At 49.0% G+C, this 20,173-nt stretch overlaps 2 protein-coding genes across 2 annotated transcripts in view; one reads left to right on the top strand and one right to left on the bottom strand.

Annotated features, from left to right (window-relative positions):
- Positions 1-522: 522 nt before the first annotated feature.
- On the top strand, positions 523-5,308 carry ABHD15 (abhydrolase domain containing 15; the record flags this gene model as incomplete). The annotated part of the gene is made up of 2 exons (XM_083587849.1): positions 523-2,513; positions 4,783-5,308. The coding sequence occupies exons 1-2, from the start codon at positions 1,666-1,668 to the stop codon at positions 5,306-5,308; spliced, it is 1,374 nt and encodes a 457-aa protein (XP_083443975.1). The 5' UTR covers positions 523-1,665.
- Positions 5,309-7,352: 2,044 nt separating this feature from the next.
- TAOK1 (TAO kinase 1) overlaps positions 7,353-20,173 on the bottom strand; it is a 65,108-nt gene continuing 52,287 nt past the window's right edge. Inside the window, exon 20 of the mRNA XM_083587557.1 lies at positions 7,353-17,416. Coding sequence (XP_083443683.1) covers positions 16,955-17,416 — 462 coding nt within the window. The 3' untranslated portion in view covers positions 7,353-16,954. The remainder of the gene's footprint in view (positions 17,417-20,173) is intronic.

The raw sequence follows: 20,173 nt of genomic DNA, 5'->3' as shown, positions 1-20,173 counted from the left end.
ATATTGATTTGTATGCTGTTGGTGGATTTTTGTCATTGCCTTGTTGGGCTGTGTATGTGATAAAGGGGAGCCATACCAGGGTGAAGGCGTCTTCTTCTATTTGGGGGGAACACACTTCTGAAATACAGTGGTACCTTGGGTTAAGAACTTAATTCGTTCCGGAGGTCCATTCTTAAGGCACCACTTTAGCTAATGGGGCCTCTTGCTGCCGCTGTGCCGCCACCGCACGATTTCTGTTCTCATCCTGAAGCAAAGTTCTTAACCCGAGGTACTATTTCTGGGTTAGCGGAGTCTGTAACCTGACGTGTCTGTAACCTGAAGCGTCTGTAACCCGAGGTACCACTGTATATTTTGGTACTTTTTTGAGCTGTGAATTGCATGCAAAAAATTTGGATGTATGTGAAATCTGATGAACAATTGTGCCCCAATCGCAATGGCACCATACAGGAATAAAGCCCAAACCAAGCAAAAGATAAGGCTTGCAATAGCTTTGCCCAGATTTTGTACAAGTTTGTCAAAGAAAGGCAGGCAGGCAGGCATCTGCAGCCAGGCTATCTCAAGCAGCCACCTGTTCCCTTAAGTCAGGTGTGGAGAACCTTTGGCCCTCCACAGAAGTCTAGTGTCCAGATCAAAGGAAGTGCTAGAGCCACTCTAGTCTGCCTTGATCAGACCGCACTTGGAGTACCTGTGTCCAGTTCTGGGCGCCACAATTTAAGAAAAATGTTGACAAGCTGGAAGGTGCGCAGAGGAGGAGGAGGACCAAGATAATCAAGGGTCTACAGACCGAGTCTTGCAAGGAGTGGTTGAGGAAGCTGGGGGTGCTCAGCCTGGAGGAGAAAAGACTGAGAGGGGATGTGAAAGCCGTCTTCAAATATGAAGGTCTGTCGCAAGACAGGAGATTCCAAGTAAACATTAGGAAGAACTTCATAAGGGCAAGAGCTGGTTGACAGTGGAACAGACTCCCTCAAAAGTGGGTTGCCTCTCCTTCAGTGGACGTTTTTTAAACAGACGCCAGAGACTCATCCGTGATCAGTTATTTTGCTCTGATTCCTGCATTGCTAGACTAGATGACGCTTGGAGTTCTTTCCATCTTACATTTCTATGATTCTATAAGTGCTGATGGACTACAGCTCCCATCATCCCTGGCCATTGGGGCTGATGGGAGCCGTAATTCAGCAGCCTCCAGAGGAGCAAAGGTTAAAGAGGGGAAAGTGCCGCCCAGACCTTATGGCTGATCGAGGCAGAGTGCAAAAACAGGAGACGCTGGGAGAGAGAGGGAATATCTAATATACAGGATAATCAGTGCTTTTCTTCTGGGAAAAAATGGTGCTGGTACTCACAGTTAGTGCCAGATTTTTAACTATACTTTTCTAAAAGTACTAGTTAAAAAAGGTGCCTGTGCTACATACCTTTGTACACCCCCAGGGAAAAAAGCCCTGAGGATAGTCATCCCCCTTTGGGCCTCTGGAAGCAGAAGGGTTAACCCACTTGCAGGAGCAACACCCATCACCCCTGCTTTCCTGCCCACCCCCCCCCCCAGCAACCCTCAGACAAATAAATTATTTGCTTAAGTAACCAAGCACCAGTTAGCTCCAGAACAAGCTGGCCAGACTCTCAGCAAGTTCTAGCGAGGTGTTTGCCTGAGGCCCCAGCAGCCCAGAGGCGATGGTTTTTTGGGCTGTGGGCTGCATCTTTCTGGCCCTCCTCACCTGGTGGTTCTGGCAGCCCCAGGCTCCTCCCGGCAGATCCTCCGATGGCAAGAGGCAGCCGCAAAGACGGGGACCTGCAGAGGAGGAGCACAAGGCTGCTGGGGTCCCTTTGGGAGAAGAACGGGGGTCTCCTGTAGGGGGCTGCCGCCTCATCTGCAAGCCCTCTGCCCTGGCTCAGGCCTTGGTCAAGAGCTTCTGCCGCTCTGCCCACCTGGAGACCAAGCGGTGGTCCTGGAAGCGGTGGCCAAACCTGCAGACTGCTGTGCAGCTCCTGTGGCCCCCGGATTGCCCACTGGAGTTTTCCAGGGACCACCTCCAACTGGCGGACGAGGGCATCATTGCATTGGATTGGGTGTCCGGACCCGTGGACGGAGGCAAGAAAGCCACTGACGCAGCGGTTCTCCTGGTGGTGCCCAACGCTACTGGCACGATCAGCCGGAACGTCCACCAGCTGTGCCGACTGGCCCTCCGGCAAGGCTACCATCCGGTCATCTTCAACCGGCGTGGGCACAACGGCTGCCCACTGACCACCCCCAGGCTGCAGCCCTTTGGCGACCCAGGCGACCTGAAAGAGGCAGTGGCATACATCCGGTTCCGGCACCCCACCAGGACCCTGTTTGCTGCGAGTGAAGGGTCTGGATCAGGCCTGCTGCTCTCTTACCTGGGCGAATGCGGCTCGTCCAGCTACCTGTGTGGCGCTGCCTGCATCTCGCCCATTCTGAAGGCCCAGGACTGGTTTGAGGCTGGCCTCCCTTGGCTGTATGAATGGAGTCTCCTCCTGCCCCAGAAGAGGAACGTCAGCAGGTGGGTATTTCCATAGCTGTCAACATTCAGATTTGAAAATAAGGGATCAGCAGCCTCACCTGTCCCGGGGACAGTCTACGGGATATCTAACAATCCGGGATAGCAGCGGGAAACGGTGCTGGAATAAGGGAATTTCTCGCAAAAAAAGGGAAGGTTGACAGCTATGGGTATTCCCAAAGTTTCTGGCACAGCACGCCCTCCCACATTTCTCCGATGAAAATAGGAAAAGTGGGACATGAAAGGATCAAATCAGAGCTCTGATTGCACTAAATAATGATCTCAGGGCCAGTTGCAAGAAATAGCAAGCAGGGAGTAGGAAGGAATGAGATAGGTTTAGGTTATGTTATGCCTTAAATAGGTTATGTTATATTCTGGATTATGTTATGTTTTATAGATTATGTCTGAATAGGATGAGAGTGTTGGAGATACGTGTAAATGTGTATGTGAACCCGGTCTTTGGGGGGGTGTTTGATTTTCGTTGTTGTGTATACTGTGTATATACGGACAATGACAATAAATTTATCTTATCTTAAAACCGGGATGGCTTCTGTAAATCTGGAAAATAGGGACACTTGGAGGGTTGGGAATAAGGCCTGAACCAGTGGTATGGGGTGAAATTTTTCGTAGGGGAACAGTTAGGACCAGAGGGGCCAGTGAGGGAGATGGGGGGGCATGTCACAAGCATGATGCCTTGATGGACTGGTGTCACTCACGTGAGCATCATGCCTCCCTCCCTAACTTGGGCAGAAGCTTTCCAGGCTTTGGGCACAAGAAGAACATTTAGAGGACTAGCCTAGTCTCCCTAGTCCACTGACTGAACTGGTGGTGGTGCACATGGGGGCACCCATAAAACTCCTGAAGGCCCCCTAACACACATACTGCCCCACCCCATGGTCGTTATGGGGTGAAGGTGGTTGCTACTCCCCCTTCAGTTCCTAGAGGTGATGGAGGAAGCAAAAAGACTGACACTCTTTCCCACTTCCTGCTGTGGCTTTGTGGTCTTCAAAGCCAAGATTTAAATCTACAGGATCTGACTTTCAATCAGATCTCTTTGAAAAAGCGAAGTGTGGGTGCCCCCCTCTTTCGTGTGTGGGGAAACCGATCCGGGGCAGGAAGTGATGAGAAGCTCAAAAGGAACTCCTCCTTAAGTTCAGCTGTGGAACTCCCTGCCACAGGAGGCCGCGATGGGCACCAACTTGGTTGGCTTTAAGAGAGGATTAGACAAATTCATGGAGGAGGAGAGGGCTGCCGATGGCTGCTAGCCAAGCTGGCTCTGCTCTGCCTCCAAAGTGGGAAGTGGCAATGCTTCTTCTGAATGCCGGTTGCTGGAAACCACACGAGACCTTGCTCTTGAGATCGAATCCTGCTTGCAGGTTTCCCATAGGCATCTGGGTGGTGGCTTTGAGCATAGTAAGTTGGACTGGATGGGCCACTGCCCTGATCCAGCAAGCTTGCCTTCTGTGCTTAAAAATCTCAATGACCCCTTATAATAAGTAATAAGTAATAAATAATAAATAATAAATAATAAATAATAAATAATAAATAATAAATAATAAATAATAAATAATTTATTGTTTATACCCTGCCCATTTGGCTGGGTTTCCCCAGCCACTCTGGGCAGCTTCCAACAAAATATTAAAATACCATAATACATCAAACATTAAAAGCTTCCCTAAACAAGGCTGCCTTCAGATGTCTTCTAAAAGTCTGGTAGTTGTTGTTCTCTTTGACATCTGATGGGAGGGCGTTCCACAGGGCGGGTGCCACCACCGAGAAGGCCCTCTGCCTGGTTCCCTGTAACTTGGCTTCTCCCAGCGAGGGAACCGCCAGAAGGCCCTCAGTGCTGGATCTCAGTGTCCGGGCAGAACGATGGGGGTGGAGACGCTCCTTCAGGTATACTGGACCGAGGCTGTTTAGGGCTTTCAAGGTCAGCACCAACACTTTGAATTGTGCTCGGAAACATACTGGGAGCCAATGTAGGTCTTTCAAGACCGGTGTTATGTGGTCTCAGCAGCCGCACCCAGTCACGAGTCTAGCTGCCGCATTCTGGATTAGTTGTAGTTTCCGGGTCACCTTCAAAGGTAGCCCCACATAGAACCCTGATGGTGCTTCTTGGGTAGAGAAGCAGGGTGTGTGCAGAAACCAGCCTCTTGTGCAAAGGTACAATTTGCATTTGTTGTCCTGCCTGCTTTCCCCTGGCATGTGGCCCCCTGGAAAATGCGGAGCCCAGCCTGAAAAAAGCTTCCCCACCCGCTGCTCTGTGTTCCAGGTACACCGAGGCCCTGGAGAAGGTGGTTGAGATGGACAGGGTCCTTGGGAGCAGCTCCTTGCGAGCTTTTGAAGCTGCCCTCTTCTGCCCACAGCGGAGGCAGAAGATGAGCTGGGAGACCTACTGGGCCAGCAACGATCCCCTGCGGGACGTGGACGAGGTGGCTGTGCCCGTCCTGTGCCTCTGCAGCGCCGATGACCCCGTCCGGGGGGCTCCCGAGGACACGATCCCGTGGGAGCTCTTCCAAAGCAACCCTTTCTTCTTCCTGCTGCTGAGTCCGCACGGAGGACACTGCGGATTCCTCGGGAAAGATCCCAAAGGCTCCTGGGGTAACGCAGTGGTGCTGGAGTACCTGCAGACCTTGGCGGAGTTTCTCCGAGGGGAAGAGAGGGTGAAGGACAAGACCCGCCGAAGGACAGCCACCGCTCAGCACCGCTGCTGCCGGCGGCGCGGCCCTCTGCGGAACAGGGGGGCCGCCCTGCCTGGCCTCGACCTGTTCAGCTGGCAAAGGTCGTACACACGGTGACAGCGCAACAGGCTGCACACGACTCCTGGAGCAACCAGAACCAGGAATCCTCAAGGGCAAATGAGCCGGGTATTTTAAGGGATGTAAGGGTCTCTGTCCTTGCGGAAAGGGAGCGACAGAATATTTGGCTCCCATCGTTCTTGCCTGTGGTGCCCATAAAGGCAGCTGAATTTCGCTGCAATTCTTATTTTTTTCAAATTTTTTTATTGATTTTCACAGAGTTATAAACACAACAAACTAACAAAAAACTAACTAACAAATAAATTAACTAAATAAACTAACTAACAAATAAACAAACATAAATCATAACCTTATTAAAGCTAATCTTGTTAACATTGTTAAGTGACTTCCGCGTATCCCCCCAGTTGAATTTCAATGAATATCATTTTAACGGTTTTCCAAATCAAAATTCTTATAAACTTAACATAATCACTTAACATCATTTTATCTTCCCAATTCAGCATTAAACATGATAATTCATCACTTTGCTTATTTAAATCCTAAGCCTAACTGGTAATTGCAAGCTTTTTCCAATTAATTTAACTTTACGTATTTAACTAAATAATCATTAAATTTCGTCCATTCGTCCTTTCGCTGCAATTCTTGCATTGAGCAAGGTGGGACTAGATGCCTCTCTGACTCCCTTTCCAACGCTGCCATTCTTTGAATTAAATGGGCAGCTCTTGTCATCTCAAAACCTCCAGGCAGGGCCTTCTGAAGGGGATCCAACCTACATTGTTGCAGATTCGAACAACTTATTAGCAGAGGCTGTGATTAGGTTTCCCCCTCTGGCTGCTTAACATGGAAGGAGACCTCCCCCTAGGTACAGCTGTCCTGTCCAGCTACGGTTCTTGTACCTTTTAAAATCTGGTTACTGATTTTTAAACTCTTCACTCCCACGTTTTAAGGTATCCTGCTGTATATCTTAGCTAAGGTATTCCTTGTGCGGTATTTTACATCATTTCTGTCTTACAACCCACTTGTACGTTAGGATATTTGGCTGCCAGTGTGCTTGGGTCCATGACGGCATCATAATAAAGAATCTGCTATCTGTCGTTGGGAAATCGCAGATTACTCCGACCTGCTCTTGCGATTCTGGAACAGCCTTCCACGGGCCTGCAGTGGGCAGAGGGGGGTTGCCATTTCAACTTGCCACAATGCCCCCAGCCCAGGATTGCATGAAAACAGTGGTTGTCCTTTATCTTGCCACCTAGGGTTCAAATTCTTATTGATGTCCTTCTTAGCTGCTTTTAATGTAAAGCACTTCGAGTCCCTCTTGTGAGAATAAGTAAGAGCAGGGGCAGGGAGCCTGTGTCCCGGGGCCAAATTTGGCTTGTGAGCTTATCTGGCCCTTGGGATTCTCCCCAGCCCTGCAGTGCACCCTCGTTGAGCTTATTGCCTGGCTGGAAATGTGGCCTTCAACTCTTGCTTACCTGGAGGATGAAGAGGGATGTGTAATACAATAATAATAATTTATTATTTATACCCCACCCATCTGGCTGGCTTCCAACACAATATTAAAATACAGTAATGCATCAAACATTAAAAGCTTCCCTAAACAGGGCTGCCTTCAAATGTCGTCTAAAAGTCTGGTATTTGTTCTCTTTGACATCTGGTGGGAGGGCGTTCCACAGGGCGGGTGCCACTACCGAGAAGGCCCTCTGCCTGGTTCCCTGTGACTTGGCTTCTCTCAGTGAGGGAACCGCCAGAAGACCCTCGGAGCTGGACCTCAGTGTCCGGGTAGAACCATGGGGATGGAGACGCAGAAACACCATGTGCAGAAACACCAACCTACTGTGCAAAGGTAAAAATTTGCATGCATTGCCCCACCCACTTTTGCCTCTGGCTCCGCCCACCACTCTCATGTGACCCCCCCCAACCCCCCAAAAAGGAGATTTGGTCTGTATGGGCTTTTAAAAGATTCCCCACCCCTGTTTTAAGAGGGAGGGTAGGCAGAGATGGGCATTGCAGCAGCTGACCAGAGGACTGTGATTCCTGCACTGCATTACTGACCTCTGTTAACAAACGAAGCAGAGACGCCATCTACTAAAATTACTTTATTACAGCTCTTTTTTTTTAAACATTTCCTTTGCTATGATACAAAGGATACTTACAAACAAAATATTACATATCACCTCTTTTTGTTCTCTTGATTTCCCTCCCCCTCCCCCAACTGCCCCCCGAAACAACTTGGTTGGTAACAGCTGTAAATGCACAATCTATACAATTAATACAGGTTATATGAGCTATCGTGTACGCCTGAACCAGAAGAAAAGACCGGAATACTGACGAGAAGTATTGTACAAGAGAGAGCGAGGAGAGAGGCTCGCTTTGCCCGCCGGCGAAAATGCACACCTCTAGCTGGGTCTCAAAGGTCGGTGCCCGGCAAAGCCTCCGCCTTAAGCGGCTGGGGGACAACCTGGTCCTTGTTTAGACTTGCGTGCAGCTGGCTTGCTACGGATAAAGCTTTTTAAAAAACAAAATCCCCCAAACCAAAATAATGAAGCTGTGAAGCTTCCAGCCAAATGAACGCACCTCGATCTTTTGTGAAACCACGGCAATATGGAGGAGGTTTGGTGAAAGGATGAGCTCAGGCTGACACTGTTTAAAACCAGTTCCTCTGGATCTTCTCTGCACCCAAAATACAGGCTGTTCTAGAGAGGGATTGCCCCAATGATTTTAAGGAATCTGGGTGGAAGGTGTGGACTCATATGTTAAAAAATAAAAACCTACTGTGGGCCTGGGCACCATCTTTTGCCAACTGGGTTCTTTTCCAGATTTTTTTTTTTTTTGCGCTACAATTCCCATCGGCCCCTGGCAGGTTGATAACCCCCACCAGCCCCACTTCGCATTGCAGGGGGTTAGACTAGATGATTTTTGGGGTTCCTTCCAACTCTGCAATTCTAAGATTCTCTCAGTTCTCTCTCCCAAAACCGAGGGATCCTTTTAACATTTTGCTGCCTAACCCATTCTACCAAGCCAAAGTGATCCACAACTACAAGTGGGCATCATCTTTTCAATTTGCAAATCTGCTACCCGGGTTTGCTTGGTTCCTTCTTCCTTTCAATTGATGGTCTACTTAGGGGGGTAGGAGAGCCAATGGTCAGAGATAATGACCAGATAGCTTGCAGAGTATGCTTCAAACGGGGAATGATGAAATAAAAACAAGACAGGAGGACTGCGTTGAAAAATATTTAAAATGTCGTAATTGTAATGTACAAAATGGGATTTTATTTAAATGCGGAGGGGGTTAGGCAGGAACAGGGAGACCCTAACTTCAGACCCAGACTAAAAAGCCATGAACGCAAGAAGAGGAAGGAAATTACCGTAATTATACAAATTAATAAATAGAACACCCCACTGGCAGAATAAGCCATCCTTACGGCTTACAAGTCAGGAGGAGGAAGATTATACATTCAAGATGCTTTTTTTGAACCCCAAGTGGGATAAAACTTACATCAAAGTTGTGTTAATAGTTCATTAGAAATCAAGTCTCGCTTCTTGTTTTAAAATAATCTCCATGATACAAGCAAGCTTTCAAGTTGTTGTTGTTTTTTCCTTCTAAATGTCAAATGTACACTATTCACAACTCACACTCTCGCCTCGGAGGCCTTAAGATGACGGCGGGCAGAATTCCCACCTGTCCGATTAATGCAGTGAGGAGCCGGGCGGTTGAAAGAAACCACACTTGACGCAACGTCATTTCCTCCTTGGCACTAATCTCCCATCGGAAGTGATGGCTGGTGCCCATTGAGACTGGTAGGGCGGAAGGCAGGGAGCCCAACAGCAGGGGGCGCTAGAGCTAAAGACAGGCAGGGCCAACTAGTTCTGTCCCCCCTCCTCCCTGCTGCTGAATTTGACATGGGGGAAACTGAGCCTGAGGAAGAGGAAGAGGAGGAAGCCGATGGACAGGGCCACCCCCTGGGCCAGTTTTATGGAAGAAGGCAGGCAGAAGCAATAGATGTGTCCATTATTTTAAGAACAGAAACCTTTTAGCGTTTTTACACCCATTTCAAGCCAATGTAGCTTCTTTGTGTGTGGAGGTACGTACTGGAGCGTTAAAAAAACAACAACACACCGTCTGCATCAAGCCTACTCTCTAAGCTGGAAAAACGAAGGGGCACACATTTTGGTAGCGATCGCATTTGCTAGATACCAAAGTCATTGCTTTCTCAAGGCCTGTGGGTCAGCTCAGCCCCACGCACCAACACAGAGCCAGTTGTATCCAGGGAACAATTCTCTCCCCTGCCCAACACACAGAGCCTACATTCCCCCAAAGAATTCGGGGAACTTTAGTTCACCCTGCCCAGAGCTAGTTCCCAGTACCCTTCCAAAACTACAGTTCCCAAGATTCTTTGGGGGGGAGCAACGTGCTTTCAATGGACTGTGTGTATGCAGGAGCACAGCTTCTGCCATAATATAGTCACATCTTTACAGGTGATATGCTCAATTCCCCATCGCTCCTGCAAAAATCACCTCCTGCTAGATCCCACATTCTCTATCAGAGGGTCCAGCTGGCCACATTATTTTCTTTCTCTGAGTCAGTGTCAGACCCCAGGTGCCAAGAGAACTCACGTTTTTACTCTCAAGCAAACCTGACAGGCAGAGGCCAACAGGCCTCAGCACCACAGTCATTCACAGGAAAGTTGAGGATGCTCAGGTTGGAGCTCCTCACATCTCCTCACACAAACAGAAAATGGTTGGAAGAAGGGGAAGGTCAACTTGCAGACAGGTCAAGAGTCTACCTATCGCTGCCTTTGAGCCAGGATTCTCCCGTTTTATTTAAAAAGCAAAAGCAAAAAAAGCTCCCTTCTGCTGCAAATCAGAGTTTGGAAGTTTCAGTTCATTAGCTTTAGTCTTTTCAGCCTTTCTGCTGAGCCAGCAGTTGCCATAGAAATCTGCCATTCTGGGCTTAAACAACAAGCAAATGGGGCTTCATCCAATTCACTGCTTTCCCTAAAGTGCTGGGTTTTGGGACTTTGTCCTCTCTCAAACCCAAGGGCATGTGTCTCCCACACCTTGTAAAAAAATAAAATAAAAAATGGCACAGCTAAGAGGATATTTGTTTAAAAAAGGCAGACAATAAAGAATCCAGCCACCCCAAACTTTGGGAATCAGACACAAAGAGTTGTATCCAATGTTAGTCCTACTCAAGAGTTGCCCCACTGAAATCAACCAACAGGACCAAGTTTGGTCCATTAATTTCAACTGAGTAGTCTTGAGTAAACTCAGCTGGATACAACCCTAAACTTCCTCAAGCCCACATAATGTTAAGTTTGGATCCAGTTGCCTTACAAAATCTATTGAAACCAGTGTTTACCAAATTTGTAGTCTAAAAAACAGCTGGAGACCCAACTCCCACCATCCCTAGCTAGCAGAACCAGTGGTCAGGGATGATGTGAATCGTAGTCCAAAAACAGCTGAAGGTCCAAGTTTGGGAAAAACAAATTTAAACATTTTGTACCGAAAAGAAGGTGGCGGGGGAGGGAAGAGGAGAATTTCCAGAATTCAAAGGTAAGCACATACAGTTTATGCTCCCCTCACTCAGGTCAATTCGCTGTGATTGTTCTTTACAGGTAAGCGAACATATTTCCTTTCCCGCTAAATGAGTTGCCAGGGATACTAAGCACCAGAGGGCAGGAGGAGGGATGAGGGGCTAGTGCTGAAGAAAAATCCTCTTTTAATGTTTGCATTGCTTCCTGGTGGCAGGAGACCGGTCCTCATTAAGACCAGGCTGCGTTTGACCGGGGGGAAAGAGGTCAACATGGAAGTTTGGGTTAAACAAGGCTTAAATGTTCAAAAATTGCTTCAAGGAAGTTAAAAATGTGTTAAAACAACTAGGTTTTGGCTACAGAAGGATGGTCCACGTATTCCACCCCATCCTCCACTAGGAACCTAGCCTGGAGTGGCAGCGACGGTTAGGGAAGGGACTGCTTGCTAAGAGGCACTCAAGCTTGCAGATCAAACACCTCGCTTGTTCATGCAAGCCTCATTTGCTGACACGGCCCTTTCACCCTCTGGGAACAGGTGTTTACCTAAGATTTTGGGAGAGGGCTCCCAACAATAGCTAGGAGGGTTTTTCCTGAAAGGGGCAGATGTTCCATTTGTTACACAACCGGAATTGGAAAGCAGAAAATGATCCTTGCTTGGCGAGAGTAAGCCAGACTCAAACACCATGAGGCAGTCAAGCTCGGAAGGAACATTGATTGGGAAAAATGAACAGCAATCCTGGCTCAGATTTTCCTGCCGCTGGTTCAGATATGTCCTCCCTGAGCTATGACGTCTCCTCCAAGGACCCGAAGGATGTTTTAAGAAGACCAGGGCCAGGTCTTTTTGAAAGGAAGCCCTTGGGTTGTGGAGTTTGAAGGACAGGAGGCCAGAGCTCAGCTTCCAACCCAGATCAGGTCACTTTCCAATTTATCTGCTGCATGACTACCAGAAAGGTAGAAAACTCAAAACAGCTACCCTTGCTTTTGTATGTGCGACAATCTACCTCCAGGGACTTTTTAAGGCAGTGTTTTATTTGTGCCCCATTGCAGGGATGGGAAAGCTGCCCCCCAATATCGTTGGGACTCCCATCTTCCTTGCCCACAGACCCTTTTGGCTGTTGGGAGTCCAACACCACCAGAACCACCACTGGTCTCTATCCATGCCCTCTCAATTCAGAATTTAGCATCATCTGGGTACTAGCTCTTAAACACACACCAACTTTGAACTGGCTGCAGAAGTCTAGAAATCAGACCGATGGTCTCTATCCAAACATGATCTAGACCTCGCACGTTCAACCTTTTCAGACCTAAGACCCACTTTTAACCCAAACATGCATTTGGGGACCAATTTCTCTCTCTTTTTTACCATATCTTTGGATGGCGGTAGTACTGTTGTGACCCACCTTGGATCAGGCCACAACCCAGTAGTGGCTCCTAACCCACCAGTCGGAAGACCAGCGATCTAGACCTCTTCATTCTCTCTTTCAGACACATTGGCTTACAAGATCCCAAACCAGCCGGTTTCCAGAAAAGCTAAGTGGACACTCTCTTGGTGATCTATAAGGTGAGACGGGGGTCTTTCCCCCTCACCCACCAAATCAACCTCATGCAGACTGAAGGATGCCCCTCAAAGACTGGTTCATGACAGCAGGCAGCAGCACCTCGAAAACAATACCTTTTAATGTCTCAGTGCCAAAGAGGAGAGTTCATCGCTCTATACAGAACATGTAACTACAGAACTGAGAACCTGTGTTTATAAAATGGGATGTGCTTGTGAGCATTTTTCTATAAAAATAGATGTCTGTGCATTTTAGAAGGTGAGGGGCTGTGGTCCACGGAGGCGACATTGCCCTTCCTAGCACAGGATGAAGGCTGTTAGGCTCACAGGGCCTGCGGTTGCGCAGCTAATGTGAAGAGAGGAAAGAAAATAGAAATAAATCAGCCACATGAAACATGCACCTAGAGGTGTCATTCTGAGTCTGCTTTCAACCTCCTGGGAAGGAACCATCTCTTTAAGTCCCTTGACCACAGGAGCCTCCAGTGTGTTAAAAAAGTAATTTACAAGACCTGCAGGTTTTTGGGGGTGTGTGTGTGGCTTTTTTTTAAACAGATCACAAGATGCCAGACTGCTCTGGCTCTACCACCCTCAAAACAGAAAGCTAGGAAGTTGGAGAGGAGCACAGTGGAGGGCTGGACTAGACGACTCGCTGGGTCCCCTTCCAACTCTGCTATGGTTTGGATTTTATTTTCTCAAAAAATGTAGAGAGACCAGGGAGGAGGGAAGCTGCTTCAAAGCCCCGAAGATAAGGTAGGCTCCCTCCAGAAATTGCTCCTACAGCTCCTGTTGCTCAAGGCAGTTGCAGTTTGGACTTGTTCCCTTACAACAGTCTTTTTGCCCGCCTGGTGTTCCAAACTACAACTCCCACCAGCCCTGCCCAAAGCTCTTGAAGGGTGCCAGGCGGCCTCAAGGCTGCTTTGCAGATTCCACTGCTGATGTCAGGACATTGCGGTGAAGGCTGAGTAAGGCCACCAGGAAAAAGATGAAGAGACCACAAGTCAGGGGTGGGAAGCCTGTTGTCCCACTCAGACGTTACTCATCAGCCAGCAGGGCTAATGGACAGGGACCGTGGCAAGAGCTGTAGTGCATAAAAGTCTAGAGGGCCACAGATTCTTCAGCTAAAAATAAATAAATGGGAGGGAGGGGAACACCAGAAGGCAGCTTCTAGGGATAAATATAAAATGAATGAACGAACGAACGATGCTAACAAGCTTTTTTTGGAGACGGGAGGGATGCAAGTAGACCACACAGCACTCTTCAAAGTTGTTGGATTACAACTCCCATCATCCCTGATCATTTGGGGACCCAAGGCTTAAAAACATGGCTGGAAGGTTGAGGTTTTCTCAAACATCTATCCGGTTTGCGAATCATTTCAGAGTGCAGCTGCACCTCAGGAAAAAAAGCACAAATTTAAAATCTGGCTTTCTTATTGACCCATCACAGAAAACAGGAAATAGAACCTGCATCCAGATGGAATTAAAATTGTAATTGGCTTCTCTTGGTAGGGATTTGTGGCTTGCTCAGACCCTCTCAGCACACACACACACCTGCAACTATGCACACACACAAAACATTTAGACCAATGGATCTGATGCAGTTTTTGCAAACTATTTTAATTAAAATATTAATTCCTTGAATAAGTCCAGGGTCTGGCACGTGATGAGATATACATTTGGGGGGGAGGGGCAGGAAGAGAAAAACGACCTGGTTACAAGACCACAATTCTCTCTTTTTTTTTTTTGTTAAGCGCTAATATTGAAATGGGGCAGCATGGAAGGGGAGGGGGTGAAAGAGGCAGCAGTCAGGCCTTGTTTTGCATCGCACAAACAAGATTATTTTAGGAAAGAACACTCCCACCCCCTCCCAATGTGGAGCCTGCCCAAAATTTCATCATCAATGCAAGCAAAAAATGCATGAATGAAGCGACAGGGAGGGGTTCTCAAGTACCGCTCATAATTCAGCCCCCACCAAACTGGGGCTCTCCAGTGGCTTCGGACTACAACTCCCATCAGCTGATGGGATTTGTAGTCTGAAGCAGGCAGAGGGTCCCAGCTTGACCAAGGCTGGCTCATATCATTGCTCCTTGGTCTGTGCGTTTGTGGACATGCTTGGGAAAGAGAAGCGCTCCCCTCTTTGCCCCCACCCAGAGAAAAACATTCAATATTAGCACCATGTTACTGATGTGGTACTGCCTAGAAACGGAGACCCATTCCAGGGGTCCAGGGTGGAAGGGCCTTTTGGAGTTAAATGACAATGTTCTTCTCTCCCCCCCCCCTTTAAAAATAAGTTAACTAGCTCAAATTTCATGTCAAATGGAAAGAGAAGAGGCATGAGAGTTCTCCTCTCTGTGAAGTTAGTTTCGCGAGGAAGGATCTGAGCACTACTGAGATCTTTTTCACGCGAGATACACAGAACACATGGGCAAAAAGGGGTTTGCCCACTGCGACCCTTTCAAGAGAGTCACTAATATGCTAGGACAATGGTGCCCAAGTCAAGATTCTCCCCACCCATTTCCACCCCCCTGGAAGGGGCTGATTTGGCTTAGTGGCCTCCTGCTTGTTCCCAGTGCTATGATCAACCAAAGATCTGTAGGGAGAGGGAGGGGAGAGGGGGAGAGGGAGGGAGAAAGAGAGAGAGAGAGAGATTAAGGATCTGGAGTGGTTGTTTTTTAATTTAGCTAAGATTTTTTTTTAAAAAAAAGAAGTCACACTGATAAAAAAAAAGAACTGAGCTGCAGTGTGAAAGACATTAGAGTATTTTTCTATACAAAGATGTCGCGTTGGACACCAAACACATTCGGAAGAAACCTTGCCATTCTGAGCCCTATAAGATGTGTTAAAAGGCAAAATAAAAAATTCTAGAGTTAGTTAGCTAGTGTTTCATTTGCTTAAATGTGCAAGGGAATTTTTAAATTTTTTTTACAAAGAACAGCCGAGGGAAGCAGCTCCTGTAGTGAGGAGAATCTCTTTCTTTTCCTTTTCTCGTAACCTTGGGCCAAACTGCTCTCTGCTTAGCCCCTGGGTTGACGCGAGTCACAGTACCTCTTTTGCTGCCTTGGCAACTGAGGTCCCAAAGATCCTGAGCGCAAAAGGAGAGGGGCGTGTCTAGCTCTCCCAAAAACCTTGTTCTCCAGCTGCCAGCCCCAGAAATCTACATGTGTGTGTGAGCATGCACAGTGGCTCTTTGGAAGCAGAGCCTCTGGGCAAAAGGTCACCAAAAGCAGTCGCAAATGGCTTTAAAAACGGTGCGGGGGGGGGGGGGGTCCCCCACCTCTCGAGAACTCATGCGAAGGACGGGTCGCATGTAGCGTAAAACGTCAATGGAGGCAGCTTAACAGGCTGGTCAGCAGCAGGGCAAGAGAGGCGAAACCCCCCCCATGGCAACTAAAACACACTCGGAAACACGTTGGCTACAGCTTTACATGTAAACGAGGAAAAAACTGTGGCAAGCCCAAGGTTAGCCCCCCCCCCAAAAAAAAAATCTGGCAAAAAATAAAATAAAATAAAATATGTAGTGTCAGAAAGGAGAGAGATCTCCTTGCCTGCCCTAAATGGCATGTCTGAAACTTATGGCATCAATCACAATACCTCTGGAAATTTGGACTGGCTGGCTGAAAGTCTTTTTTTTTTAATATATAGAAGTTTCTGAAGAGCAGAGCAGGCAGGCAGGGGAGTGGGGTACGATCCTGGGCGCCTCGCGAATTGTTCTGATGCTTGACTAATGTGAGATGTCACAGTATTAAGCTAGAAAACAGCAGACCCTCCCTGGCCTTGCCTCTTCCCCCTCCAGCAACCACACAACCATACACACACACACGCGCACGCACGCACACACACACACACACACAACACAGCCTGTTGGGCTGAACTGCAAACAGGTTTCTAGCAGGTGCATTTGACTAGTGCAGTTCTGTCCAAGAGATCAGGTGTGCTCCAAGCGAGCGGCTTCACCTTAGTGCAACGGGGAGACAGCATGCGCCAGCGGGGGCGGGGGGTGTCCAGAGCTGTCTGCTTGCCCCCTTTCTCCCCCCCCCAGCTTCTATCAGCAGGCGCGGTTCCCCTCGCCCTCCTCCCGACCTCCTCTCTTTAGTGGCACACCTTCCCCCCGAGTCCCTTTATAGCAAGAGACTGGCCCCCAAAGAAGCAGGGAGAGGGGAGGGGCATTTAAATACAGAGAGAGCGAACCAAGAACCCACAGGGTTTGCCCTCCCAATGTGCCTAATTCACCAGGAGCTTGGGCTGGGGGAGACCCTTCCTTCCTTCCTTTGCTCCGTTAAGAGAGAATGGCCTCCCCTGACCCCTTGCCACTAAAAAAGCTGCACCTCTCTCCCGGACTCCAAACCGCTTTCTTTAAAATAATTTTTCCTTTTTCTTAAAGAAGCTAAGAGAGACTCTGCAGCCAAATACTATGACATCCCAATTAGTAAACCCAAAACATTAAATGCTGCCCGAAATGAACACGCTCGCCAGTCGGCACCCGGAGTCCGTGCTGCCCGGGTCTGGGCTCCCGGGGAGGGGGGTGGGGTTGCCCCTTGGCAGCTTCTGTTGGCAGACAGCTCCAGTGGACTTGCCACCCTCAGGGACAGACCTCTCGAAGCTATTATGTATAAGACATGTGTGACCCATTGGATATTTGCGACGTGACGCTCGTGCTCCTGCTCATGCCTGGCTCCGTCCGTCCCCCGGAGGACGTCCGCCTCAGAGCCTGGGGGCTGTTGCGGACCCCCAGCGAGCTCCCCCGGGGGACTCCCTGCATGGGCCCAGAGGGGTGACCCCAGGGCTGGGGGCCACCCTGCATTGGGTGGCCCCACGCCTGCGGCGGACCACCCATGGGGTGACCCCAGTGGGGCCCTGCGCCCCCGGAAGGGTTGTGGGACCAGCTGGAAGCTCCCGGGTAGCTGTGGCTGAACGCCTCTGGGGAGAGGTTCGAGAGGACCATGTTGCTGAAGCCCAGCCGCATGCTCTCCGAGTCGAACGCCTCAATCTCCCGGGCCTGGCGCTCCAGCAGGCTTCGGATCCGCTCCGTACGCTCGTTCTGCAAGGCCAGCATCTCCTCCTCGATCTGGGCAGAACAGAATTGGGTGGGGGTGGGGGAAGATGGGGGGGCGGGGTTAGATCGGAACAGCAAATACTGAGCAGGTGCCCCGCAGCAACCTTTAGAAGGTGGTGAAGAAAGCGGTGCTGATGCAACCCTCGTGCTGATGCAAAACAGGTGCTGCCGTTCCCCTGCACCACAAACCGCAATCCTAACAAACACTGCGACCGGTTGGCCTCGGCCTGCGAGAGCTGGCGCTTCACCTGCCCTCATCAATCATGGCACACGTTAGTTATTAACAGACTCCAGCAATGGATTAGGGTGTGGCTGCTTCCCCCCTACAATAGGCAAAGAAGTTGGGCAATCAGAACCTGCCGCCTGGCGAAAAGGATTTAGGTTAAGCCACAAAACAAGCCATGAGGGGAGAGCTCACCAGCTGCCAGCCTAGGTTTTCTGCCCAACATCCACACAATCCGGACAAATTAGGGTGTCCTGCGTGAAAACCCTTGCTCACTCCCTGGGGCTGTCTTGGGGGTGACTCCCTGTGGAGGAGCAACTAAGAGCCCTCACATCTCTGAGGGCACAGAGTCTTGTTGGCAGGGGGTGGGGGGCAAGCGGCCTTCCTCGCCACTGCAGCGGGTTGGACTAGATCATCTTTGTGGTCCCTTCCAACTCTTCTATGATTCTATACAGACACGACCAAAAGGCCTTGACTGCATCGGAAAATAAAGCACATCTCTGCTCAGTCATTTAGCTCACTAGGTGATCTTGGGCCATTGACTACCTCTCAGCCTAACCTACCTTGCAGGGTTGTAGTGGGGATTAAAGGAGGAGGAGAATCATGTAGGCCACACCTTGAGCTCCTTGGGGGAAAAGGTGGGATATTAATGAAATATATCCCTAGAGCCAGGGCTTTTTCGGCTGTGGCTCCAACGTGGTGGAACGCTCTGTCACAAGAGACAAGGGCCCTGCAGGACTTGACATCTTTCCGCAGGGCCTGCAAGACAGAGCTGTTCCACCAGGCCTTTGGTCAGGGCGCAGCCTGACGCCCTCCTTTGGCAATCTTTACAGAACTTTAGTTTATGGTTGCCATCAATTTTGATTTTAATTAATCTTTATAATGTTTTTATAATGTTGCACTATTTTAGTGTTGTTAGCCGCCCTGAGCCCGGCTTCGGCTGGGGAGGGCAGGATATAAATAAAATTTATTATTATTATTATTAAAATAAAAGGTAAGCACCAGCATGCACCTCAATGAAGAAATAAATCACCACTTCACCCTGAAGCCGCTTGAGTTAAAGGGGTCAAAAGTTGTGACGTCAAGAGTCAAGTCACAGGACAGCCATACTCATAATCCAAATTGGATTCTTTCCAAAAACTGGAGTTGTCTCTGGACCCTGAGAGGGACAGTTTCTCCAGAGACATGGCCTAATTTCAGGTTTTGTAATGGAAGGGAACCACGGAGCTCCTTTTATATGCAGAAAGGCAGCTGGTTTTCATTGTAATGCATTCTGTCTCTGATTGTATCACGATTTTCAGGAATTTCATTCACACCTACGAGATCTGGACTGAGTTTACAGAGACACACACCTATAGCTACACTGGAGGGGGCCAGCAGGTGGCAGCAGAGGCTGCCTGGTTCCATAAAACAGGGGATGGGGGAACCTCTGGCCCTGCAGATGTTGTTGGACTGCAACTGCCATCAGTCCTGTCTGGCCCTTGGCTGTCCTTCCTGGGGCTGGTGAGAGCTGTGGTTCAACAACATCTGCAGAGCCAAAAGCTTCCCTGTACCTGCACTAAAAGACAGTGACTTCTGCGCAAAAACTGAGAGAGGTGGAGGGCTGCTTCCAAGGGTGGGCAAGTGGGGTACTCAGAGAGGATCCATAATCCTTTCTCTCCACCACTTGCCTCCTGCAATGCATCCACCACTCACTCACAAACACACAAAACAAGCTAGTAACTCTGCACAGGGAGAGAGAAAGACTGGAACAGCGTAAAGCTGAAACCTAACCTCAAGTTGCACTGCCACCAAATTCCCTATGCTGACCTTAAACTCCAAGATATGGCAGCAGAGTAAAGTTTGCAGCACTGTAGTTTCAGCCACATTAGCTGCGACACCATTGTTAATGACAGGTGGGTGAAGGGAGAAAAGGGGTAGAGACGGAGGCATGGAGGTTAAATCCCACCTCCCGTGCAGCCATTAACCCTCAACAGCATGGGGCATGTGTGGGTGTTGTCAGTGACAGAGACTGCCGTGGGGCGACTGGGTCACCAATGGCACTGTAGGCGTAGGGACATTGCCTTTCCTACAACGCCTCTTTTTCTAACAATATTATTGTGTCTTTGGTGCGGCAGGTGAAGTGCAGGATGCTGCACAGCAGAGAGACCGTGGTGGGGTGGAGGTTTGAGTCCTGCACTAGGACATGGGAGAGACCAGGGTTCAAATGCGGACAGAGCTTGGGGGCTGGTCACTATCTCTTGGCCTAACGTATCTCAATGGCTGTGAGCTCCTTTGAGAAAAGGTGGCAAATAAATATTATTTTTACTATTATTATTACCATCACCAACTTAGCTGGGCCACAGGACTGGGGTTCCCATGGCCACTTCCTTGCACCCCACAGATCTGCTGTCTATTGCCTGCTTCAAACACAGCACAAAGCCATGGCCTGCTTAACAAACCATGAGTTAACCATAAGCTGCCCCAGAGTTTGGTGTTACGTGTGAACTAGACCCCAATACCTTGGATGGCTTCTTCCGCATGTCAAGCAAAATGACAGGATTCTG

Source organism: Podarcis filfolensis (assembly GCF_964270895.1).
Source record: "Podarcis filfolensis genome assembly, chromosome: 15".
NCBI classification, from domain to species: Eukaryota; Metazoa; Chordata; class Lepidosauria; order Squamata; family Lacertidae; genus Podarcis; species Podarcis filfolensis.
This window is presented reverse-complemented; position numbering and strand designations above follow the sequence as displayed.